Source organism: Otolemur garnettii, unplaced genomic scaffold, assembly GCF_000181295.1.
Source record: "Otolemur garnettii isolate 467f Iridium unplaced genomic scaffold, OtoGar3 scaffold00039, whole genome shotgun sequence".
NCBI lineage: Eukaryota > Metazoa > Chordata > Mammalia > Primates > Galagidae > Otolemur > Otolemur garnettii.
In genome coordinates, this window is record NW_003852434.1 from 4,094,108 (window position 1) to 4,120,903 (window position 26,796).

The 26,796-nt window shown below is 35.7% G+C and overlaps 1 protein-coding gene across 6 annotated transcripts in view; it reads left to right on the forward strand.

Moving 5' to 3' along the window:
• The window catches only part of MAPK10 (mitogen-activated protein kinase 10), a 295,404-nt gene that overhangs the window by 202,135 nt on the left and 66,473 nt on the right, over positions 1-26,796 (forward strand). For 4 of the 6 annotated variants that reach the window (XM_003790028.3, XM_003790029.3, XM_012805360.1 and 1 more), the window contains 5 exons: positions 10,517-10,646; positions 14,539-14,597; positions 16,024-16,162; positions 16,997-17,162; positions 19,557-19,628. In XM_003790028.3, coding sequence (XP_003790076.1) covers positions 10,517-10,646; positions 14,539-14,597; positions 16,024-16,162; positions 16,997-17,162; positions 19,557-19,628 — 566 coding nt within the window. The remainder of the gene's footprint in view (positions 1-10,516; positions 10,647-14,538; positions 14,598-16,023; positions 16,163-16,996; positions 17,163-19,556; positions 19,629-26,796) is intronic. The other 2 variants (XM_012805359.1, XM_023513365.1) reach the window with 1 other exon arrangement.

Consider the following 26,796-nt stretch of genomic DNA (forward strand, 5'->3'; position numbering starts at 1 on the left):
TTGATATACTCTGGTTATTTAAGTTGCCAAAGTTTTTCCACTCATTCCACCCTATGCTGAATTTACACTGTTTGTAGACCTTATCAGAACCGTTCAGGCTGTGGCTGCCACCAGAGAAAGTGCTGGCTTCTTCTGATTGCCCAGAGAGACAGGGTGTATCTGTCATCTTCTCCCAGTTCTCGGGTGCTGGGGTGACTGGTGGCAGGGGAATGGCAGCGGCTGTGCAGGAACGTGTGCAGTGGGATCAGACCTTGGTCGGCCCACCAGGGCTACAGGGGGCAGGGGAGGCAGAAGAATGGCAACGGCCAGATCAGTCCTAGTTTGGGCCCACTGGGAAAACTGAGCAGCAGGAAAAATGGCAGCAGAGGTGCAGGGCCCTCACATGCCTGGATCAGTCCTAGTTTGTCCCAGCCTGGGTGATGTGGGTGGGGGGGAGCAGGGAAATGGCAGTGGCAGGATCAGTCCTCGTTCTGCCCTGCTGGGGTGACCAGGGGGCAGGAGAACAGCAGCCAAATCAGTTCTGGTTCAGCCCTGCCAGGGTGACTGGGGGGCAGGGAAATGGCAGCAGTGGTGCAGGGCACGTGCATGGCCAGATCAGTCCTAGTTCAGCCCCTCTGGGGTGACCGGGCGGCAGGGGAATAGCAGAGGCTGTGTGGGGAATGCACAGGGCCAAATCATCCCTAGTTGGGCCCGCTGGGGTGACTGGGGGGGCAGGGAAATGGCAGCAGTGTTACAGGCACATGTGCAGCCAGATCAGTCCTAGTTCGGCTGCTGGGGCAACCAGGGGGTTGGGGAACAGCAGCAGCTATGCGGGGAATGTGCATGGCTGGATCAGTACTAGTTCAGCTCTGCAGGGGCAACCAGGTGTCAGGGAAATGGCAACTGTGGCACAGGACATGTGCATGGCCAAATCAGTCCTAGTTCAGCTCCTCCAGGGCGACCTGAGGGTAGGGGAACAGCAGCAGCTGTATGGGGAATGCGAGTGGCCAGATCAGTCCTAGTTCAGCCTGCTGGGGTGACTGGGGGGCAGGGGAATGGCAGTGGTGTCATGGGGCACATTCATGGCCAGATCAGTCCTGGTTTGGCCTGCTGGGGTGATGGGGGGGCAGGAGAAGAGCAGCAGCTGCACTGGGAACATGCTGGATCAGTCCTTGTTCAGCCGTGGGGCAACCCCGGGGCAGGGTAAAGGCAGTGGCTGCACTGGGAACACGTGGCTGCAGGACCCGGACAGTGAGCTTGGTCCTGTGGGTGGGAGGACGCTGCTCTTGGGCCTCCTCTCACTGTGTCTGCAGACAAGGGCGAGAGGGTGGACTGGAGATTCAAAATGGCAGTGGGAACTTTAGTTCAATTTTTCTGCCTGGCAATAGGGTGTTCGGAGTCTTAAGAGGTACCCTCTAGGGGAGTAGACCCCACTGCCTGTAGCTCTCACACGTAGGGTGAGATAATAGGTCCTTAGTTCATCTCTCGCCAGTAGGAAGCTTATAGGAGCAGATGAAGAGAAAACAAAGAGAAAAACACAGCTCTCTTGGGGAGGGGACAGGCACTTTTCCTTTGAGATGTTCCATATACCTGTAAGTTGTACTCCAGGAGTTGCAGCTTAGGTAGATTCCTAAGTATTTCATTTTCTTTGAAGCTACTGTGAAAGGAATTGTGTCTTCAATTAGCTTCTCAACTTGACTGTTATTGGCATATATAATAGCTACTGATTTGTGGACATTGATTTTATACCCTGAGATATTACTGTATTTCTTGATCACTTCCAATGGTCTTATGGATGAATCTCAAGGGTTTGCTAAGTATAAGGTCATATCATCAGCGAAGAGTGAGAGTTTGACCTCTTTTGCCCCCATTTGGATGTCCTTTATCTATTATCTTCCTTGATTACATTAGCTGGAACTTCCAGAACTATGCTGAATAGTAGTGGTGATAGAGAGCATCCTTGTCTGGTTCTAGTTCTAAGTGGAAAAATTTTTAGTTTTATTCCATTCAGTATGTTATTATCTGTGGGGTTGTTGTAGATGGCTTCAATCAATTTAAGAAATGTGCCACTTCTGCCTAAGTGTTCTTGTTCGAAAAGGATGCTAAATTTTATCAAATGCTTTTTCTGCATCTATTGAGAGCATCATATGGTCTTTGTTTTTAACTTTATTGATATGGTGAATTATATTTATGTATTTGCATATGTTAAACCAGTCTTGCATCCCGGGGGTGAAGTCTATTTGGTTGTGATGTATAATTTTTTTAATGTGTATGTGTAACCTATTGGCTAAGGTTTTATTAAGTATTTTTGCATCTATATTCATTAGTGAAATTGCCTGTAGTTCTTCTTTTTAGTTGGGTCCTTTCCTAGTTTTGGTATCAAAATATGTTTGCTTCATGCATTATGTTGAAAAAGTTTGCTTCCTTCACAATGTTTTGGAATACTTTATGTGGTATAGATAAAAGCTCTTTTTGGAAGTTTTGATAGAATTTTGATATGAAGATGTCTGGTTCAGAGCATTTTTTGGGAAGATTTTTTTGTTGTTCCATACATCTCAGTGCTTGATATTTGGCTGTTCAAGAGATCGATTTCTTATGGGTTAAATCTAGGAAGAGGGTGTGATTCCAAGTATTGGTCCATTTCCTCCACATTGGCAAATTTCTATGCATAGAGTTTCTTGTAGTATTCAGAGATAATTTCTGTGGTAGCTATTGTTATTTTCCCCTTTTTCATTTTTGATTGAGGTTAATTAGAGATCAAACTTTTCTGCTTTTAGTTAATTTGGCCAAAGGTTTATCCATTTTGTTCTCTTTTCAAAGAACCAACTTTTTGTTTTATTAGTTGTCTTAATGATTATTTTGCTTTTAACTTCATTTATTTCTTCTTTTCTTCTGGTAGGTTTGGGATTAGATAGTCCTTCCTTTTTCATTTCCTTAAGATGATTCATTAGGTTGTTGATGTGCTCCTTTTCTATTTTTCAGATATAGGCATCTAATGTGATAAATTTCTCTCTTAGGACTGTTTATGCAGTATCCCACAAGTTTTGGTAACTTGTTGCTTCACTGTTTTTATGTTTGGGGAATTTAACCATTTCCTCATTTATTTATTCCTTGACCCAACTGTCATTCAGCATAAGATTATTTAATTTCCATGCCTTTGTGTGGGAATGAAAATTATTGTTAGGGTTGAGTTCCACCATTATTACCTTGTGGTCTGAGAAGATATAAGGTATAATTTCAATTTTTAAAATTTTGTTGAAGTTTGATTTATATCCTAGGGTATGATCTATTTTAGAGAATGGTTCATGGACTGATGAGAAGAACAAATATTCCTTAGGTTTGGGATGGAGTGTTCTGTTTATGTCTATTAATCCCATTTGTTCCAGGATCATGTTAACTCCATTGTATCTTTGTTTAGTTTCTGTTCAGTGGATCTGTACAGTTCATCCAGAGAGGTGTTAAAGTCCTCATCTATCATCATGTTAAGTGATAGCATATTGCTCAGACAAATCGAGGTCTGTTTCATAAATCTGGGTGCATTTAAGTTGGGTGCATATATATTTAGAATTGAAATGTTCTCTTCTTGACCAGAATGAAGCGATGTCTTTATCTTTCTTAACTTTAGTTGCTATAAATCCATTTGTATCTGAAAATAAGATTGCAACTCCTCTTTTCTTTTGATTTTCATTTGCTTGAAATGCTGTTGTCCATCGCTTTACCCTGAATCTGGATTTGCCCTTCAAGGTTAGGTGCATTTCCTTGAGATAGCATATAGATGGCTTTTGCTTTTTTTTTCTTAATTAAATTGACCAGCCTGTGCTCTTTAGTGGGGAATTCAAACCGTTAATATTTAGTGAGACAACTGATAAATGTGGTGGAGTTTTATTCATCTTATTTTGTGAAAGTCAGTTGCTTAGTTTTATCCTTTGTGCCATTGTGGAAGTGAGGTTTTCCCTTTAATTTCTAGGTGTTTAGTTTGCTAGTGGCCTATTGTGATGGTCAGTGTGGAGAATAGGTTTAAGTATGCCCTGCATACCTAGTAGTCTCATGATGGTAATTTTCTCAATGTTGGCATATCTGTAAAAGTTTTCATTTCTCCATCTATTTTGTAGCTTAGTTTAGCAGGATACAGAATACTGGCTGAAAATTGTTTCATTTAAGAAGGTTATAGTAGATGACCATTCTCTTCTGGCTTAAAACATATCAGCTGAAAAATGTGCTATCAATATGAGGAATCTGCCCTTGTAGGTCATTTGGCACTTACTCTTGACTGTTTGCAGAATTTCCTCTTTTATCTTGAATTTGAACAGGTTCATTGCAATGTGTCTTGCAGATGCTCTGTTTGTGTTGAGTTTATCCAGGGTTAGATATTCTACTTAAAGGAGTGTTTTGGGAAACTTGGGAAATTTTCATTTATGATATCCTTAAGTAGGGCTTTGGGATTTTCTTCTTCCCCTTCAGGAATCATTATTATTTGTATGTTCGAACACTTCGTGAAGTTCCATAATTCTCTCAGTGAATGTTCTGCTTTCTCTCTCTTCTTTTATTCTTCTTTAACTACCTGGGTTATCTCAAGAACTTTATTCTCTAGCTCTGAGATTCTTTCTTCTCCATAGTCTAATCCATTATTGATGTTTTCTACTGCATCTTTAAGTTCCCTGATTGACTCCTTCAATTCTGTAAGCTCCACCATATCCTTTCTATATTCATCTTTCATCATGTTTCGTTCTGTTTTTCCACTTTCTCATTAATTCCCTTTATTACCTTTGTCATCTATATTTTAAATTCACTTTCTGTCATTGCCGTTAATTCTTTGCAGGTGGGATCTTCTGTGATAGCTTCCTTATGAACCTTTTGGGGTGGTGTTCTGCTTTTCTCATGTTGGCAGTATTTTTCTTTTGGTTCCTTCTCATGTGTGATTTCTTCTTGTTCACTTCCTTCCCCTACTTTTTCCTTCTCACTACCTCCTTCACCTTAAATTACCTTGTCTCAGAGCTTAGGTGTTGAAGTGGCCTTTTGATAGAAGAACAAAAGGAAGAGAAGGGAAAAGAGCAAGAAGGGATGAAGAAGAGAAAAGGAAAAAAGGGGGAAGTAAAAAGAAGAGAAAGAGGATGACAGGATAAATGGTGTTATTTGGCAGCATGTTATGGCCACACCCACAACTCTAGGACTCTGGGAGCCAGGATGAGCAGGCCCCTTGAAGTCAGGAGATCCTTACCAGCCTGGGCAAAAGCAAGACCCCACCTCCATAAAATATGGAAAGAGAAAATTAATTAAGAATTCAGCAACATGTCACAGTGGGGACTTGGCAATACTGTCTTTCCAAAGGCCCAAGCTAGAAGGACACCCTAACCCATGAGCTTGGGAACTCCTTGAGTCAGATCAAAGCCATGCCCCCCCCAGCTAGACTAATGCTGTGCCCCTCCAGCATTCAGAGAAAAGATTAAAAAAATAGCTAAAGAAAATTAAAAATACAATTATATAAGATAAAGGAAAAAGAGAGCTATCTTAGCTGTTGTATGAGAAATTTATATGGAAAAGATGAGAAAAGTAGAAAAATCTCTACCAAAGGAGAGAAAAAAGGAAAGAAATGAAAAAGAGAGAATAAAAGTGGCTGAAAAACCATAATAAAAATGGAGGAGCCCTTGCTATTGCAGAAAGTAAAAGTGAAAAAATAAAAATACAACCAATTCAAAAAAAGGAATAAAAAAACAAAGAAACAATACACACATAAACACACACACATATAAATATAGCCTGGACACTAGGTGGTGCTGTGATATTAAGAGATGGAGAACACATCCTATTTTGCTGTTAAAAATTAGGGCCAGAAGCCACTCTCTAGTTGCAGAGGAGATTAGGTCCTATCTTCATGACTTAGCTGCTCTCCATCAGGTCCAAGTCTGGTTGCTTCATCAGCATTCAGCCTGCATGGGATTGGGGTCCTAAAGCTCTCATCAGAATCCTTAGGAGGCATGTCACACAGTGACCTCTGAGAACAATTCCTGGGGCTGCTCAGCTAACCCCAAGTGTGGATGCCCAAGCTAAGCAAGCACACTAGAACCAGCCATGCACTAGGCCCCTATGAACCATTTCTCCACATGGCCGTCCCACAATAGTAGCACCCGGATAGCAGCCAAGCTGATGGGAGATTTACCCCGCCTGGTATTTAATCCCAGCTGCTGGACACTGATTGAGTCCACCCACTCATTTAAGCCTTCCAAGGCTAGTCTAGTGAACAGGATTAGCCCCAAATCAAAAACTGCAGGATAGCCCTTTCCTGTCCTCAGTCTTCTGGGCTAGCTAGCTGGCCAGTCCCCACTCATTCCCAAGCACGTGCCTTCTGTGCTGGTTTCCTTCAGTTCCAGGCCTCCTTGGTGGCTCTTGTACTCTATTCCACTGTGCCCCCAGAATGATGTCCTTGGATGGGTTCCCCCAGCCAGAGGTGGTTAGAGTTTTCCTTCCCTTGCCTTGCTGTGAGTGGCTAGTAAGGAGATGTTTCTAGTCAGACATCTTGTTCTACCCTCCCAGAAGAAAAACTTTTGTGTAAGAGGTTACTTATGAAATTCAGAAGAAAAAACAATTAATAAATAAGTTGAGAACAAAACTTGCCTGCAGTTTTCTGTGTGTGTGTGTGTGTGTAAATACAAGGAGTTACACATGCTTTGTAGTAGCACCAAATAATTAAAATGATAGAAGCATAACAACAAAAGGCTGTATCATTCCTTTAGAAATAGAACTAGTAGAGGTGGAGGTGTGTTAGTAGTGTACATCAAGAAATTACTAGAAAGTCTTGAATAAAATGGCTAGAACATTGCTGACAAATCTTCATAAAGATTTATCTCTCATTTTACCTGCATAAAGATAAAGGAAAAGAAAATTTGCTAGAAAAAATTAAGATTTTATAGACTAAGACTCTTAGGGAAAAAAGACTCAAGAGTAATGGAAAAGTTTCAGGCATCAATTTGTGACTGTATACCATCAATGATGCCAACTTGCAGATGCATTTGCTAAAATGCTTCCATTAATCACTGAGGATTTACAGAAAATTAGAAAGATTGTGGTGTCAGCCAAAGTTCATGACAGGAGACAGAAATATTTTAAATAGTCAGAGATTTAATACTACATATGGTGAATGGGTGCTTGGCAAAATCATTGGAAGGGTGGAGGAGTGAGCTCAAGTCTGAGTCTCCTGGAATGACTCCCAGACACTAGAGAGCTGAATCACCAGGGAGCTCCCTCTTCTGAAAGTACCCTAAAACCACCAGATTTCAAGAACATACAATCAAAGCTGTGATTAAAGAATCATAGCCCTGGAACTGTGCATTTGCTGCTTCTGCCATAGTTATCCATTATGCTACCAATTGGGGAGTGGAACCTGGAATCCACTGCTGCCTCTCTTTTCACTCCTTTTCTCATCCAGGAACCTAGAGAATGACATGAATCATTGCTTCAGGAAAAAATTAAAACCCTTACTTCTCCATGAAAACTTGCTTTTTAAATAAGAAACATCAGAAGATAACAACCATCCTCACTTCTGCCTTACAAACCTCTCATAGGTGCACCCGCAGAACATTATAGGCTTCCAGAGTTCTCAGAGTGGTACGCTGCAAACACCTCTGGGAGGCATCTACCATCAAGAACCCAGGGCAGTCAAAGCTGGCCCTGGCACCTCATTCCAGCTTCCCAGGAAATAAGCACACCAGGGTTCTCAGCCTTGTGGCTGTGGCCATGTTCCCTCTAATGGACATTGGTGGGAATAGGAAATGAGAGGATATGGGGACAAGGGTGAGCTGGAGGGGAAAGTTGGGGGAGGTAAGATCATCCAGATCCCTCTCACTTGCTGCCTGGGTGCTCTCTACTCTTTACAACTTTTGACTCCATGCCTCATGTGTCTTCATGAGAGAAGGAGGCTCTACTGAGTGGCCACTTTGGCACCCTTTGAAATATAAAATGAAAATGCACATTATGCACAACAAAATGCAGTAACTCTGAATTCTCTCTAATTCAGAATGGAATGATATAATAGAGTTAAATGGAAGTTCAATGCACAAAACCACAACATTCTACACAAGTGCAAACAGGCAAATGTTCTTATTTCCTTAGAGGGAAAAAGGTTTTAGAAGAGACACATTTGAACTTGATAGTATTCCTTATATTGGTTAGAAAAGATAACCCCGTGAACCATTAAAATGTGATGTAATAATCACTGGGAATAGGGAGTTCATTAAAAACAAATCATGTCAAATAGCTTATTAAAGTGGTCAGTCAGAGAACTGTATCACTGTAACGTATCTATATTTTTAACAAAGCTTTTGCCTTTTTCACTGTCTTTTATGATATCATGAGACAAACTTTAAAAATGTGGGCAAGATGGTGGTACAGTTGAAGGGATTTGTAATAAGTAGAGAGACTTAAAACTGTCGATTAGCAGACAGATGTCCAATCATTACATATGCTATAGGAATTTATACTCTATTCTGCCCTACATTACATAATGAATCTAGAAAGAACATTGATTTTAAAAATAGCAGTAGCTACCATTTACTGAGTCCTCACACTAGATGAGGCACCATAGATACATTATTCATTCTTTTATTCCTCACAACAATCTTGTCAGGTTGTTATTGTCTAAATTTTAAATATGAGGAAACAGACGCTAGAAAGTATAAATAACTTGTCCATAGCTACATATCTAGTAAGCAGCAGAGCTGAAATTCATACCTAAAATTGCCTCAAGGAGGAGGTACCAGAGGGAGGGAGAAATGGGCCAGTAGTTTGCCTACCAAGAACCCCCAGAGGGTAGCATTTTCTCAGTTATTCTGCATGAGTCCTGCTCTCAGGAGGTGTGCCATATACCCTTTCATAAAGACAGTATTTTTAATTCAGGCAGCCCACTGTGACTCAATAGTGTATAATGTCATTATCAAAGAAGCCAGGGCAGACATATCTGTGTTAACCATGTCAGAACAGTATTGTTGAATGAATAAGAAGTTGCTAGCCCTACCCTAATCTTTAGTAACACTCCATGCCTTCAGTAGAAATGTTTATTTAGTTCAGGATCCAGATTTTCAGAGAATATTGACAGACTGGAGCTTATTTAGAGGAAACTGACCAAGATGGTGATGAAACCACATTTTGATAAGTGTGGTGGCAGGATCCTGGGGATATTTAGCTTAAGAATGAAAAGACTTAGGAGAAAAATAATAGAAACTAAAGTTACTGAGTGCTTACTCTAGGTCAGGCATTGTGTTCAGCTCTTTAATAGATTTCAAATGTATTATGGTCTGTTATAATGGAAAGAGACACTTTATTTTGAGTCTCCTGGAAGTCAGGGCTAACAATAGTCAGTAGAAGCCATAGAAAGACAACTCTGCCTGCTAGAATGATGGGATTTCTCCTCTCAAAGCTGTCCAAGAACAGAATGAGCTGCCTTGAGTGAGTTCTGTGTTTTTGGAGGTGTGCACGCAGAAACTGGTCAAACTTTTGGTGAAGATATTTTTAGAGAGGAATGGGTATTAAATGGAGAGATAGACCAACTGAACTCTAAGACTCTGTTCAACCTTATTCTTAATTGTTGTCTTACAGGGTAGTAATCCTATTTTTGGCTTTTAGTTCAGTGGCATGAGACTTAAATGGTCACAGTCACTTTCAATTCAATAAATCAATTGTACAGGATCCTGGTTCTGCATTCCTTCCTGGCAACTAAGACAAAACCTAGCAGAACTCAAAGTCACAGGAATGTGGGTGGGGTGGTGGTGTAAATATTCTGCAAATGCATCATTAGGTACAATGGCCACAGGAGACTTTCTCACTTTCTCATGTGACCTCCAACCTATATATTCTGAGTATGAGAGAATTAGTACTGTATGTTTAGATTGCTTTTTCACGACATGGCAAATTATCATTCCCAAACAGTTTGGAGAACTTCAAGTGTTAGAAGCATTTATTTTTGTCTTTGTATTTAAATGAAGTTTCCCTGGTGGCGTGTTGTATTTGGAGCTTTGTTATCGTTAATGAGTGCACTTCCATCATCATGCCACCTGTCTTTCACAGCAATTAATGCCACATATTAAAAACTGGTTCTTGTGAATAAGATAAGAATAAATGTCCATATAAAATAACCCCAAAGCAATAGATTTTTATAGAGAAAAACCTAAATATATTAATAGACATGAAACTGAATCCTAAAGGAATTAAATGACTTGCCACAATCACATGGTTAGTGGGAAATATGAGCACTTTTCTTTCTTCTTTTTTCTTCCTACCGACTGCTGCCATTATATGCTATATTTTTGTTGAGATCTCCTTTCCTCCTATTTTTCCTTTTACCCCTTCTTCTCCTCTTCTCCTAGTAAGTAGAATGTTTTTTCCAAGTCATTCATATCTTTGCTTACAGTCTGATTGGCATGTGACCCGAGGAGAGAGAATATGAGTAGGATTCCAAAACAGTATTCTTTACCCCATACCCTTAGGTAGGCAGGAGTTCTGAGGGATCTTTTCTTCTTAACTCTGGGTTGCCTTTGGGTCTCTGCAGTGCTGCGTATGATGCTGTCCTTGACAGAAATGTGGCCATTAAGAAGCTCAGCAGACCCTTTCAGAACCAAACACATGCCAAGAGAGCATACCGGGAGCTGGTCCTCATGAAGTGTGTGAACCATAAAAACGTGAGTTTTGTTATTTTTATACCTCTGGCAGTGGGAGGTTGCCCAACTTCAGTAGAAGAGACTTTCTTTACTGTGCAATATCTGCCTCTTAAGATTGTTTATCCTGTGCATATGCTAAATTTGATTTTCTGTCCTCATCGTAGCTTTCTGTTTAAAAATCATCTAAAAACCATATGATGTGGAGAAGATGAAGTTTATAGATATTTCCACATTACAAAATTAACCATATTTGGTTATTTTGCTCCAAATTAGTGAGAGAACTTCATATTCTTATAAAAAGAACACAACAAAATCAAATAACCTTACAGAAAAATATATTATATTTCTTCATAATTTTAAATTTAATTACTAACAGATGAAGGTTTTTATTCATCATGTATCTCATTTTTGTGTTAGCGATAGGCTGGTGCTGGCCTCTAACTCATGCATATACACATTGTGTATTGGCATCTTCTTTTGAGTAGCCAACAATTTGGACAAAGATGCAATTCTATATTTGCAAAACACTTCAGAACCAGACCATAAGGAGCATTTTCTCTTTGGAACTCAGCTGGGTAAACCATTAGAGGACTTTCTTCACTTCAGAGTCTAAGCTCCTTTAATTACTGGCAAAGGCCTCTAGAATTCTCTCTACACTTCAGTTCTTTTTATTAAGGATAAGTAAAGAGAATTCATTATTTTAATAATGACTATCATTAATAAAGTATGATAAACATTAAATATATTTTATGTTACATATATAATACTATATTTATAATCTATAATAATATAAATTATTATAAATTTGATTTTATTAAAAATAAAAAAATTATAAATCAGATTATTATAAAATATAGTAGCTATCATCACTTTCCACAAAGTTTTTGTTAAGTATGAAAATCACACAGAATGCATGGAATTATTGGTGCAGTTTTATAAACCAAGGATCTTGTCCTAAGGCTAGCCCCTATCAGTGGCACTGACAAGAAGCAAATATGTTAGTGTTTAGTTGAAAGATATGTGAAATGTAAACAAGTAGAATAAGGACCAATAGCAGTGTTTCTGTTTTCCTCTGTTACTCTAATCCAATGACTTTTTAATTCAGTCATTTGACAAGTACTTAATATTTGTTGAATAAATGAAATGTACCAGTCACAGATCTAAATGCCCAGTCTAGATGCTGAGGATACAGCAGTTCAGAAAACAGATACAAATCCCAACTCATATGGAGTTTATGTTCTGGAAAAAGAAAGGCAATTCACAAAATAGATGGGTAACTGTAGAATGTCAGATAGTGATCGGTCCTTGTAAGTAAACAAAGCAAAGAAGGAAGATGAAAAATACTTAACCAGTGTGGAGTGGAATAGGATAACCCTTTTGCATTGAGTAGCTAAGTCTTCACTAAGAAAAGAAAGTTTATGAAGTGTGCACCCATCTCTAATATCGCCATGCAATGAACGTGACCATGAGACTTTTAAAAAGGAATACAGGAATGATAGAAAGGATGGTTCTTAAGAAGATTCATATACTAAACAAGTTGTTCTTTCAGTATGTTAAATCAAGCAGGAGCAATATTAGCAGATGACAAATGCAATATATTTTTGTGGTATAAAGATGATGAAACTTAACATGGGCGAAGGGAAATGGATGGGTACAAGTAATGATGTAACTGTATAGAAAGTTTTCATGCATATGTGCACATGTTTATATTTTCCTAACCCTCATTCCAGATCCTGTAATGCACTATATTGTGGAGAAATGCTCCCTTACATGGCCAATTCTAGGGACTCTTATTCTCCATTTTTAACTAAAATGTTTGGACTCTTATTTATGGTACCTAAAAAGAAGTCCCCAATTGCCGTGAAGTTTGTAAATAGCATCCCACCTATGCCACCTATACTTTCCTCTTCTGTGTGTATGTATGTACCCATATAAGCCTACAGAAATAAATTTCTGGAACTTGTTAACAAAGAGGAAGTTCAGTTATAACCAAACATAAATTCTGCATTAGTACTTATAATACTGAGTAAAAGTCAGTCAGAATATAAAACTCCATAAATGCTGTGAAAAGTGAAAGAAACAATAATATATTCCCATTAATTTTTCAATAATAGTGAGGAAAATCTATTTCAAAAATGAATACTCAGTTCTAGCAACTAATGTGATTGTGGGTCCATGATAAATGTTGATTCATATTTGTGCATCTCAAGATGCTGGAGTGAAAAGACTGATATTTCTGCCTGGAAACTGTTGAACTGACATAGAAATACCTGCAATGATCTCCTTCCAAAGAAAAAATTTAAATTGGTTTTTAGTAGTAATTCAGATTCACAAGGGAGCAAAGAAAGAACGGAGGAGAAATTCTCAAAAGGAAATCAGAAAAGATAAAACAATAGCACAGGAAAGGTAAAACGAGAACATGTAAGAGGGACTAAATCTTGAGGAATCATATTTTAAAATAATACATTTTGATTTATGTATAAATTATAATATTATTTTCTAGATTATTTAGATTACCTAGATTATTCACACACCAGATGATGTGTGTTAGCATTTTTCTATCTATAAGGAGTGTTTGTGTGACTGGGTGTTCTGTACGCACCTTATGCACAATCTCTAATACTTTTATCTGGACAAATATTATAATGAAATAAATTACTTTATGATATTGAGAGAGAATCAAACCTACTGTAGATTTTCCAATGAAAGATGTACTTCACAACCATTTTTAAACACTAACTACAACCAAGTATACAGAACAAGACACTTTAATCACAAGTTTTAAGGATAATTTAAACAATTTTATTTCGATATGAATATTTTACAGTGCAAGGTTGCTTTAGAAAAAAGGTTGGTTTTTTTAATATTACAAGCATTGTCATATCTATGCACACTTGATGATATTGTGATTTTTTTCTCAATAATTTCTCAATAAGTGAAAACAAACATAAAACATCCCATAGAATTGACTTCATTTCTCAGATGTTTAAAATAATTTTGTTTTGTTTTTGTTACTCCATATGTTTTTATATCACCTGTAAAATTTATTGAAGTTCATTGATGCTGTGAAGCTGTTTAAATCTTGAACTTGTACTTACCCAGTTTTCATAAAATGGCTGCAACTATCTTGTGAGTGGAAGATTGTTATCTGTATATTTTTATGTTCATTTTGTACTGGCACATTAGTATAGAATATTTAGCTAGAAAAATATTTTGAATTATTTATGCATGCAATCTATTCAGAAATGTGGTAAAGGGTTTTTACAGAATTTATTCAGAAGGTAAATTTCTTTACTATCTGATATATAAAATAATTAAATCAGGAAACAAAAAGTTCCAAACTGAATTTAGAAAACATTTTTAAAAATTTTACACTGAATTCAACATTAAGAATCCTCCACGTTTTATCTTTCCCCATTGGGGCATTAGCTTAGGTAATATTTGAGTGGGAGATAGAAGTAAAAGAAATTACAGTAACAATACCCAAAAATCCTTGAAGTTGAATACCATTTTGTTCCTGTGGAGGAGAAATGTCACCTTGTCCAGTCCTACCAAGGGTCTCACTGCTGATTCCCTTCATGGCTCACTGCCTTTTTGGTTAATGTTCCAAAGTCTTATATTCTACCTCAAAGAACCACACCCTAAAGCAGTGTAACAATTATATATCTTCTCTGACTCGGCCCATGAATTTTTAAACTGCATTATTAACCTGAAGATAGATCTTATGCCCTTTCTGAGTACACTTTTCTATGTTCTATAAGACACTTCTAGACATTTTTTTCAACTTTTCTATTTCTACCATAGCACTTGACCTTGAATTGGAATAAATACATGTTCAAATATACCTTTAAAATAATTCATTTTCTCTTTTTTCTTTCTCTCTTTCCTCTGTTCATTCAACTCTCTTTTTCAGATTATTAGTTTATTAAACGTCTTCACACCCCAGAAAACGCTGGAGGAGTTCCAAGATGTGTAAGTAACAAAACTATGGAGGAAGGAAGTAAGAGCACAGCCCTCAGATAGCTCAAAGGAAAATGACATGCCCACACACACAAATAAATGAAATCCCCTGTAGAAATCAACGGTTGGTAAGATCTAGGATCAATGGCAGGGACCCAACCATAGTGGAAAGGATTCTGCTGTGGTGTTACTTCCTAGAAAGATAAGTCTGCCTTCTCCTGGCTGTTGCTCTAAGTGCTTCACTGTGCCATCCTCTTGGTTTGATCACAGAAGGCTTATCTATTTATTGTCATTAATTGATTCCACGAGCTTTCCAGAATGAGTCAATTCACTCTGAGAAATAGTAATACAAGGAACATAATAAAATTATCTTTGTATTTTATTTCTATTTTCCTGGTGCCTTAGATTACATGCAAAAAGATTCTACCTAGAAGTATAGCGATGCTAAGCAGAGGAGAGGAAGTGAATCCCCAGCACGTTGTCTTATTTAACACAGACAATGCTGAATTTAATGGAAGAAGTCATTCTGAATATTTTTCTTGCCTATAATCTTTTTTAAAAAAAATTTTAATCTTTTTTTGCTTGTTTTATTTTCCCTTTTATTAAGTCATATACACATAGATCACGAATACATTTATGCTTTTGTGAGGTACAATGTGTTGATTTTTTTTTTACACAATTTAGAATGGTTACATCAAAATAATTAATATAGTTTTCACCTCATTTACTTAATTATTGTGTTAAGACATTCATGTTCTATACTTGGTAGATTTGACTTGTACCATTACTACGTATATCCAAAAGATCAAAAATCACTTTCTAACAAAGATATTTGCACTAGATTGTTCATTGCAGCTTAATTCATAATTGCCAACACATGGGAGAAGCCCAAGTGCCCATCAACCCATGAATGGATTAATAAATTGTGGTATATATACACCATGGGATAATATGCAGCTTTAAAAAAGATGGAGACTTTACCTCTTTTATGTTTACATGGATTGAGCTGGAAAATATTCTTCTTAGTAAAGTATCTCAAAGAATGGAATAAAAAGTATCCAATGTACTCAATACTTTTATGAAACCAATTTATAATTACTCACATTTTCTTATTAAAGATAGATCACAACTTGCCTATAATCTTAATACTCAGGAAAGAGCTGAGGGTATATAGAGAAAAGTGATAGCAAGATGAAGATAAAAAATACATGGATATGAACCATACACTAACAAGTGCTGCTTCTATTTGTAACTGAGTGGTGGAGTTACTATAGCTAACACACATACAATACTCGGAAATTTTTCATATTCTTGATTCAGTCAAAGCCAGAGCTGGGAAGTTCAGAAGACTTCCAGAGTTAGGAGAAGATTCTGACTAAAGCAAAGGACTTCATAGATCTTGTGACTTGGAACTAACATTGTGGAATTTACCTTCTAGTTACTTAGTAATGGAACTGATGGATGCCAACTTATGTCAGGTGATTCAGATGGAATTAGACCATGAGCGAATGTCTTACCTGCTATACCAAATGCTGTGTGGCATCAAGCACCTCCACTCTGCTGGAATTATTCACAGGGTAAGAACACCCACTCTAGAATTATAATTAAGGTGTTTTTATAGAAGAGAAGAAGCAATTGCAGGTTATTTTCTTTATCGTTGGGTTTTGGTCAAATAGAATATATTTCCCTTATTTCTTTGGTAATAGAATTAGCACATAGTTCACTAATATGCAGAAGGAAATTCTATCTATCCTGTAGTCAGTCAAGTTGAATGTATGTTTCACCTTATTGAGAGGCAGCCTCTGACAAGCCTCATGCTTTGTACCTCCGTGACTGGCAGGGGTCATGCATGCTGTTAGAATAAGACAATCGATTTTTGTAGTTTGTTTCTAGGAGCATGAAGAGCGCTTCCCTGATCTGTTTTTTCTGTCTTCTGTCAAACTTAGAGATGAAAGATTTATATTTCTCTAAGGAGAAACTTAACAGATGACAATACATTTATAAAATACGTATAAATATAAATTTATATAATTTATTATCATCTGTTAGGTTTCTCCTTAGAAAACTATATCATATATATATTTATGTGTATGTATAAATATATTTTATCTGTATATATTTATAGATAAAATGTTTTTCTATTTTTTTTTCTTTCCTGAGATGAGCCTAAATTATAAAAAAAGTGATACAATTTTCTTCTGGGCTTAAAAACTTCCTGGGGATATTAAAAGAAATTCAAAAGCTAATCATTACTGCCTCTGTAGCAGTAATTGGTTGCTTTCCACAGGGCTTTGTGGGCAAATGGAACCCCAACAGTGCTCTGGCAAGACTGTTCTGTTGATTGAGTTGATGGAACTCACATGTTTCATTTGATGCTGGTTTTTAATTTCTTCTCTTGTTCCTACTCCTAGGATTTAAAACCTAGTAACATTGTAGTCAAGTCAGATTGCACATTGAAAATCCTGGACTTTGGACTGGCCAGGACAGCAGGCACAAGCTTCATGATGACTCCGTATGTGGTGACACGTTATTACAGAGCCCCTGAAGTCATCCTGGGAATGGGCTACAAGGAGAACGGTAGGGATGCTTTTGAGCAGCAGCAGCAAAGACCATGTATAAAATGAATACAGATTTTAGATAGCCAAAAGTGGTGTTCTCTTTCATGCATACGATGTTTTTAAAAAATAGGGCTGCCAGCTTTCATATTTAGAGTTTTTAAAATACTACTGGTGAGAATCTCTCAATAAAAATATGAAGAATGTTTCTGAGAAGTAAGCTTTGCTAGAAGAGCACTAAAATGTTAAAAGCTAAAAAGAACTGTAAATGGAGTCTGATTAAGCAGTCAAGTGAATACTGATTAGCACACATGCCATAGATACTGAGAAAAATGGTTTAGTTCAGAGTTAAGTGTGAAAACAGGAAGAAATCTATCTATGGTATTTAACCATTTGGCTTTTATGTCATAGCTTAGATTGAAGGCTGTAGACCTAGGGAAAGACATGTAAAAAGATGCCACAAATCCTTCATAAATGCTAAATAAATAGTCAGTTTGAAGTAACCCAAATTATTTGAGTTGAATGAGAATTGCTTTAAAAGCAATTCTCTGTAAGCTGCTCTGTAAGTAATATTTGGAGTAGCAATTGCCTAGTAAATGTCTATAAATTCTAAAAACCAGAAGAGGGTAAAATACTAAATTCGGTATCTCTGCTCTCATAAATATCTAATATTCAAGAATACTTGAAAAGATATAAGAAGAATCTTCAAAATGTATTACAATTTGATTTTATTGATTAAAATAAAGAATTTATTAAATACCTGTTAGAAAACATTGTGACATATTATTTTAATGCTAATCTTTCTGACAAGTAGTAAGCCACATTAAAAAACATACCCAAATATACTTAGGAATTAAAATTGTTTCAAATTAGGATTGTACATATGAACCCAAAGTACATTTCTTACATATTTTTATATTCTATTTAGTTTCTACAGTAATTTGTAAAATAGATTCATTAAAAATAGTCTGTATTTTTATATGCAAGTGCTACAGGGAAGGTACTTTTATGATTCTTCTCTGGCCACAGAAGTTTACAAAAACTTCTTCACATACTTCCAGATTAGAAGACAGACAATATTTGTGCATTTGAACAAAGGAAGGGGAAAAGTCAGCTCTTAAAGTCATTGGCCGTGGGGGGCAGTGTCAAAGTTGTAGGACCTTTTGACTTGGAGGAGATGTATCAAGTCCTCCTCCTAAGTCTTTACCCCCACTTCTAATTTATTCAGAAGAGAAGATATTTGAACACAGTCTTCATAAGTTATTTTTTAAAAGTCAAAGGGGAAACAAAGAAAAGTCAAGAATCAAGAACTTACAAGGGACCTGGGGAGTTGTCTGAATTTGCCTGTCCTGGTTTTGACATTAAAATCCCCTCTTCTTCCCTCACTGGAAGGAGTTGTAAGTTGCTGTCTCAGTTTTTTGGCTTCTCGAAGTCTGTGGAGAAGGCATGCCTCACACCCTGTGCTGGCCTCCCAGCAATGGGAGGGAGGTTATCATATGGCAAAACCTGCTTGCTCCCACATCAGGCATGCCCCGCTGTCCTGTGCACCTAACCTGCCTTCCTGCCCTCAGAGCAACCCAGCCTAATGTTTCTGCCCCCAAATTCCCTTTCTCCTTAAGAAAAAGCCAGTTGGAAAGGGGTAAAGGTTGGTAAGAGAAGGTAAAGCATGTTTGCCTAGCAAGTATGACAATTTGGAAATAAATATATGTACATAACAAATTTTTAACACCTTTAATACTTTTTCACTTTACTTCCAGATGATATCTTTATGTGTGTGCTAATTCATTATATATCTGTTTTTCTTAAAATATTTCAAATAGAAACTAAAACTGATGTTTATCTATAAGAATAACTTCTGAAGGAAAAGCTAATATCAGGGATTCCAATTTTTCTGCCTATAAACCACAGTCATTTTTTGGTTTCTTGAATTTGTACCTTATTTTGGACCCACAGATAAACAAACAAACAAGGTAGTCTCTTGTTGCCCTATTACATGTAACTGAACAGATTATAGAATAGAAATGGAAACAGCCAGACTTACAGGTTTGTATTATTTTTTTCCTGCATCCAGCAAATGAGTTTAAAAATTCTTCAGTCACCTGCCACAGAGATACTTCTGATTTAGCTACTGCTAAACCAGTGTTACCACTTTGTGGCATTACTGAGGCAATCAAAGGCATTCAATAAACAAAAAAATTCATCTGTGTTCTCACATTAGACATTGACTGTTAATGTAATAGTATGATGCTGGTTTTAATTCATTTTTTTCTTTTTTTTTTGCCAACTTTTGGTGGGAGGTGAAAATTGTACCTTCTAATCAAACTGTTCTTTTTCTTCCTCCTTCAGAAGTCAATTATTACCTTAGTTAACTTTTCTTTCCTCCCTTTTCTTCACTACCCTTTCTCTCCTGTTCTAGTGGATATATGGTCTGTGGGGTGCATCATGGGAGAAATGGTTCGCCACAAAATCCTCTTTCCAGGAAGGGACTGTATCCTTGTGCCTTTTGCTACAGCTTTACCTGTTTTGTTCTCTCTCCCTTTAAACACATACTGATTTTACCACGAGAGTAAAGATAGAAGCAAAGAGTTGGGTAAGTGGTGTCATTATAATAAAAAAAAAATGATGATTTCTATAATCTGACCAGTACTGAAGATTACCTACCACAATGATTTTTTAAATCTAATTTTCAATGGGCTTTTTTCTTCTTACATTACTTCCTTGCCTGTAACTCAAAATAGCAGTACTCTCTTTTTCCTAAATAATAAAGGCCACCAGACCACAAATGAGTAAAATAGTTTTATAACTAGAAAAAGAAGTTATTATTTACAAATCATTTTCCTAATTCCTTTCTAATTTTATGTTTATATAACATTCAGGTGCTCTCTTTGCTGACAACCTGAGCTTTTGTTTATGGCTTCATTGATTTAAATTACTCTTGACACTATATCAAGTCTTCAATGGTCAATATAGCATATTCTCCTTAAATAGTTATAATTTTTCCTTCCAGCTGAGTTCGGCTGAGTTTAGGGTTCTCTCACTTGATGTGGAGATGTGACATAAGCATAGATACTTGTTTTTCCAGCCAAATTTAGAATTTTAGAATTTTTGCATCCAAATTTAGCATTGTTGATTTGAGTTCCACCATTGAGTCTTGTGATAGATTACATTAGAAATTCCTTGGGGGGCCATCCATGATTTGGAATTTTAAATAAGCTAATATATTTCTTAAATGCCCAAAAGTTCACTCTCTAATAGGTACATATTTGGGTCTGTAACATACAGACACTAATGCTTATATATTAACATGAGAATATTTGTTCATTAATAAAGGTACCTTGCTCACAACACAATTGCACATCTAATTACAATATTTAGCAACTTTAGCAATGATAATTCAGGATTGAACTTAAGATATTTATTACATATGAATTTTTGAAATTGGCAATAAAAATCTGGTCCATAACTCCATTAACCATTCCATTTGATTGATAAGAAAGCTCTACTAAGGAAGCCTTTGTTATGTCAGAGAGATTGTGATTTTTATTTAAGTAGGAAAAAAAGACCAAGGCAAAGAATTTACTCAATAAGAAGTTGATACTATAATTAACATGCATCCAGGTAGGCTTTTATTCATTCTGCTGGATATAAATGGGATATTCTCTAAATCCCACTAATAATGTATTGACTGCCCACTAGGGAAACTGCTAGGCACACGTGGCATTTCAAAACTTCAAAGAACAGCTAGTTTATAATATGCACACAAGACTTTTAAGATATTTTTAAAAGTATATAGGATATATCACTAATAATTTTATATTATGTGTTAAAATGATAATATTTGAATATTTTGGGTTAAGTCCATATATTATTAAAATTAGCTTACCTGTTTCTTATTCTTCTCATGTGGATATTGAACTTAAAATCACATATATGATTTGCATTTATGACTGTCACTTTTCTTTTGGATAGTGCTGGTCTAGGACATGAGATGACCAAACGGCAGCCTTTTATTTACAACCAATCTTTAAGTCTTGAATCCCTGTCAATTCCATGTTCCTTTGCTACCAATTGCATGAGGTTCCATTTTCACCATCAAATTTCAAATGACTACTTAGGAAAATTTATTTTATGTTAAATCACCTATTTAAAGTTTGGAGATCAATTAGATACCTAATGTAGTTGAACAATATTATTATTTACATTCATACTTAAATGGACTGATTTTATTCAAAAGTAGAAACTATTTTCTTTATGCTTTTGCCTTTGGGGTATAAAACATTTCAGACAAACTTCTCAGTTAATCCTCAGCATGAAGTCCCACAGCCGCACTTCTACAATGCAACTTGTCAGTGGAAAATAAAACGTCACAGGGTCTCTCATTTCCATGTGACATTTTTGTTACATATCACTTGATTTCCACATAGCAAGCTTGTTCACTGAGATCTAATTTAGCTCTTCAAGCATTTGTCAGACTTACTTTGTGCCTATTTTGACAGTGTTAAATTTGAAAGCCAATAAAATTAGGAAAAACCAAAACCATTTTAACTTAAATTAACCTTTCAATAAACAAAGATAACAGTACCACTCTGATAATTCTGTATTCTTCCGAAAATTGTTCTCTTGGAGGTCCTTCTAAAATATTTGCCTTCTAAAATATTTGTCTTCTAAAATATTTGTCCTTCTAAAATAATGGAAATCAAATTGCATAAAAATCAATCATAAAACTTATATCATTAATATGTGTAATCCTATAAATTTAAATAATCTTTAATACAAAAAATGTAGATTACGTTAACAGTTTGCAGTCTGTATTCTTTAATATCAGGTGATGATTACATGTCTATTGATCTCTGATAACCTGGTGATGTATGTGATATAGACCTAAAAATAAAATGGGATGTCGCATGAAGACATTTACAGTGGAAAACTTTTTGCTCAAGTTAAATTTTACTTAAATATGGGTAAATAATTTCCAATGAAATGATTTAGATAAATGTTCTCTTTTAAAATGTTTCCATTTTGACTTAAGTTCTTAGTTCATTTTACCTATAATTAAAATCATAATTTAACATTTTAAGTTATAGCGACCTTTAAAAATAAAGTGTAGAAATCCCTGTTAAACAATGGACTCGATGTGCTTTGTGAATTTTGAGTGGAATTGTTTTCTTAATCTTTAAATGAAATTATCATCATTTACTAGTAGGATTACCTACCAACAATTGAGAGATCAGGCAACTGGAATTAACTTCACTAAACCATGACCATCAGTTGCAAGGCTAGGGGCTGGTGGAGGTTATTTATGGGGAGAAGATTTTTACCATTATTTTAGCATATTGAAATGAGTTTCACATTTGACATTCATATAATTTGAAAGCGATTTCAAAGTTTAGTATATGCTAATTGATAACATAACTACTTTTGTGATTCTGCAGAGATTAAAAACAATCAGAGATTTTCTTGATTTTCTCTTAGGATTATTCATTGCAATTTATATTTAATTACTCCGAGGCTAAAAAATAATGTGATCATGCTGTGTTATCATGATCAGCATATTTCTCTCTCTTCACCAAACTTTTGCTTGGGGTTCTTCTCTGAACCCCAAGTAAAAATAGTAAAATGCCTTGACAAATCCAGAGATCTTATGAAATTGTCCTGGATGAGTGTAACTAGAATTTTAACTACTTTCCTACCATAAAACTATCTTTGCATTTTGAGCAACATTATTGTAGATACTTGGTAACCGATATGATCCAGATGTATCAGAGCTTTCTTTCTTGATTACTAAAGTGTTGACAAGATAAGTAAAATTTAAAAAATAAATAATATATATTTGCTTTCTCATGCATTAGTTTGCTAATTTACCTACATATCCAAAGGACTGATTCGTTAGTTTTATTGTATAAAGAGTATCTTAATTATACATGCACATTGTCCATAAAGTTCATGTGTAATTTACTGTGTTAACCTATTTTAAATTGAACATGAACTTTATATCCACCCTGTATATTATCATACACTCAATTTCACTAGTATTATAATTAAAACATATTTCCTAGCATATATGTTGACATAATATGGTATGTTGTATTATTAAAACTTCTTAGTTACAGTAGTAAATATGCCAAGTCAGTCATTCTTTTCTTTATGTAGTGCAAAGAACAGATACATTGATGACTTTACCTTTCATACATACTTTTTCCTTCCATTAGAACTAACAGTAAGCAGTTTTACAATGATTTTTTATTTTTTTCTAAGAACTGTTCAGTCACTCACATCCTCCACCCACTTCAGACCTCAACCAGGGCGTGCCATCTTCTTGATTACCAAAAGCTCCTACAATACTTTAAGGAGTATTAAATAAGCTTTAAATAAGCTCTTTTTAAACCCTACTTCCGTTGGCTACTTTCTTTAACCTTTGTTTTTCCACTCTACCTCACATTGCAGGCCCTTCTTTTACAAGCCCCGTAATGTTTTTTTTATCTAGAGTTCCTGGCCAGAGTTCTCTGGACCTGAGTGAGGCTGAAGACAGGCACACTGAACCCATTTGAAGACTCTAGCCCTCAAGTACAGTATCTCCTAAGTAAAGCTGACAGTAAAGCTGACCTCCTCTTGCCTTTTACTCTAAAGAATATGAAATTTTAATTAGAATGAAAAAGATACACATATAAACTTTGCTAGGGAGCCAGGGGATTAAGGAACATGTGAATGGTTTTCCAAAAATATATTTGAGGAAATAAAGAAAACAACCTCAAATTAACCAAATGCCATATCTTTTTAAAGTTTGAAAATGAAAATTAAGAAGGATCAAAGTAAAATGAACAAAAATCGGTGGGTACAGATTGTTATATCCATCTAGTACAGAGATATTTCTTAATCCTTCTTGTCTCTTTGAAATAACATTGCTTTCTTCCTAATAAACCTTTGCAACTAATAACTTACTATATAGTCTAAGTCTGTTCCTTTGTATTAAGGCAATACACAGTTATCTCAAATAATATAAATTTTATGGCTTTACATAAAGTTGGGATGCATACTTTCACATCTATAAGCAAAAGGCAGATAATCACAAACTTTTTTTTTATTATTTATTTTTTGAGACAGAGTCTTACTTATGCTGCCTTTGGTAGAGTGCCATGGTGTCACAGCTCACAGCAACCTCAAACTCTTGGGCTTAAGCCATTCTCTTGCCTCAGCCTCCCAAGTAGCTGGCACTGTAGGCACCCACCACAACGCTCAGCTAATGAACATGTTTTTAGAAATAAGATTAGTTATTTATTTTTTCTTTAAATCTGTTTAAAAGAATATATACATTTTTATCATTGGTTTGCCTACTACTCTTTTATTTTTAATTTGGGAAAACTATGAGTGAGAGAGGATTCATTAAAATGGGAGCTTGAGGTACTGAGATTTTAAAGAAGTAAAAGCAAATTTAATAGGCTCACGGATAAAATTTTTCTCTGATTTCCTGTCATTCAAATATTTGGCATTGTGTTTCATGAATTGTTGCTTGTTTTTCTACTTAGATATACATGTGCAAAATATATACATTCTTAGTTTGTTTACACACATAGGTAGTCTTTTGTAATTCCTTCTTTGAACTGATGTTTGAAATAATGGGATCTTGTTAAATAAATTAATTTATTGTTTTTGGAACATAAAATTTTCAAAGAAATTTTTCTAATTTTAGGGAACTATATTAAACCTTCTTGCTATTGTACTTTGAAGTATTCACTGAAAGAAAATTTATGAAAGCACTTCTCTAGATCCTGTGCTAAATGAAAGTATAATTAGGTATGTTAAAGAGAAAGACAGCGTAGTCTCCAAAATTGTGTTAAAAGAGCCACATATCTTTTATATAGGAAATTTATATGTATTTGCTGGATAGAAGTTCATGTAGTCCAAAAATTATTTAATCATGGATTATGATACAAGCTATTACTTTCAGGTTATGAAGTAGCAATAGTTCTTTACTTAGTTAGACTTAACTACCAGGGCCTATATTACATCATTTCTGTCTCTGACTTATATAATTAAGTATAAGCTAATTTCTGACAAGTAATTTGATATGATATTTTCAGAAGTTCTCACTCAGAAAATTAATAACCATATTTTAGTGACACCGTCACTTATTTAACATGTCATCTTAAAAAATAGTGGCTCAGTATCTGAGAGGTAAAATTGCAAATCAATGTGTTCTCTGCCTCTGGGAATGCTGATGACGGGAGGGAGGATGTGTTGAATCAAAGTCATAAAAACAATCAGAATTCTACATGGGCAGCATGAATACACAGAACTCTGAAGGAGACCCAAATACTGTATCAGATTGTCTCACAGAACACAGAATCCAGTTTCCAATAGTGATAAAATTTGCTAATTACTTCTGACATATGTGCTCAGTTAGTAATTACTGTCTTATCTTGACAATTTCATAAAATAATCTGGTCTCATCTTGATAATCAGAAATATAGATATATTGTTAATATGCGCTAATATATAAAATATCCATATGAATATATGCTCCCACATACACGTATTGGTAGAGGGAAGGCTTACCACTACCTCCACCTCCCTGCCCAACAAGACTTAGCATCAAACTCTTTTATTACCTATTTGTATTGGTTGGGATGACAAATTCATGATACTTCATATAATAGCTTTATCTTCAGCAATCCTGTCTTGAGCACATAAAAAACACGTAAATTTATGTTCGTATATTGCACTATGTAATTCAAGATGACGAAACTTGTCATTTCCAGGCATAAGGCTTAATACTTAGGGGGTATAAAAATAGTCTCTAGGAATAGTGCAGAGTGAATAAACTCAAAATGGGAATTGGAAAGATTCCCAGGGTATTATCACCTAGAGATATACATTAAAATAAAGAAAATGGAGATCAATATGTACATTGGAATTTCAGATCTGAGTTTTATATTTCTGAATTGTTTTTATACAAAGGCTCTGTGATCTATTAAGTCTATTTTGAGATCTACCCACAGACAAATTTCATAGAATGTTCTCCTTTTGCTTTGGAATATCAGTATACTACCGAACCATATAAAAGAGGACTGGGAGAAACATCAGTTATTAAACAAACAGTGGTCTAGAACGGATTGAGGGCCTAGGATTCCATTTAGGGTGTGTGTTGTCGATGCTGTTGTTTCAAGGCATTTGTCCAGTATTAGGAGAGGAATGGTTCAAGATTACATGTTATATTCAGACATTTTTAAGGTTATTTGGATGAGGAAACAGAGTAATACTTGTTTAGACAATGAAGAGAAGTTCATAGAGTCAACAGTTATTTAATATGTAGGATACCTTTCTAAGTAATTTCAATAATAAAATGAATTGCCTAATGAGTAATGAGTTTTCATCATTGGAAAGATTTCTTAAATATATATGTACACATGAAAATATAGTTATATAAATGTATAACAAACCTTTCTCATATATATTTGATTACCATATATAATTCCAATTTATATGTATTTAATACAGTGGTTCTTAACCTTCCTAATGCCATGGCCCTTTAATGCAGCTCCTGTGGGTCATTAAGAACCACTGACTTAATCCATGATAACACATAACTAATCTGTATTGAGGACTTACTATGTACCAAGCAATGTGCAAGGATTTAAACTGGGTATAATCCTTTTAAC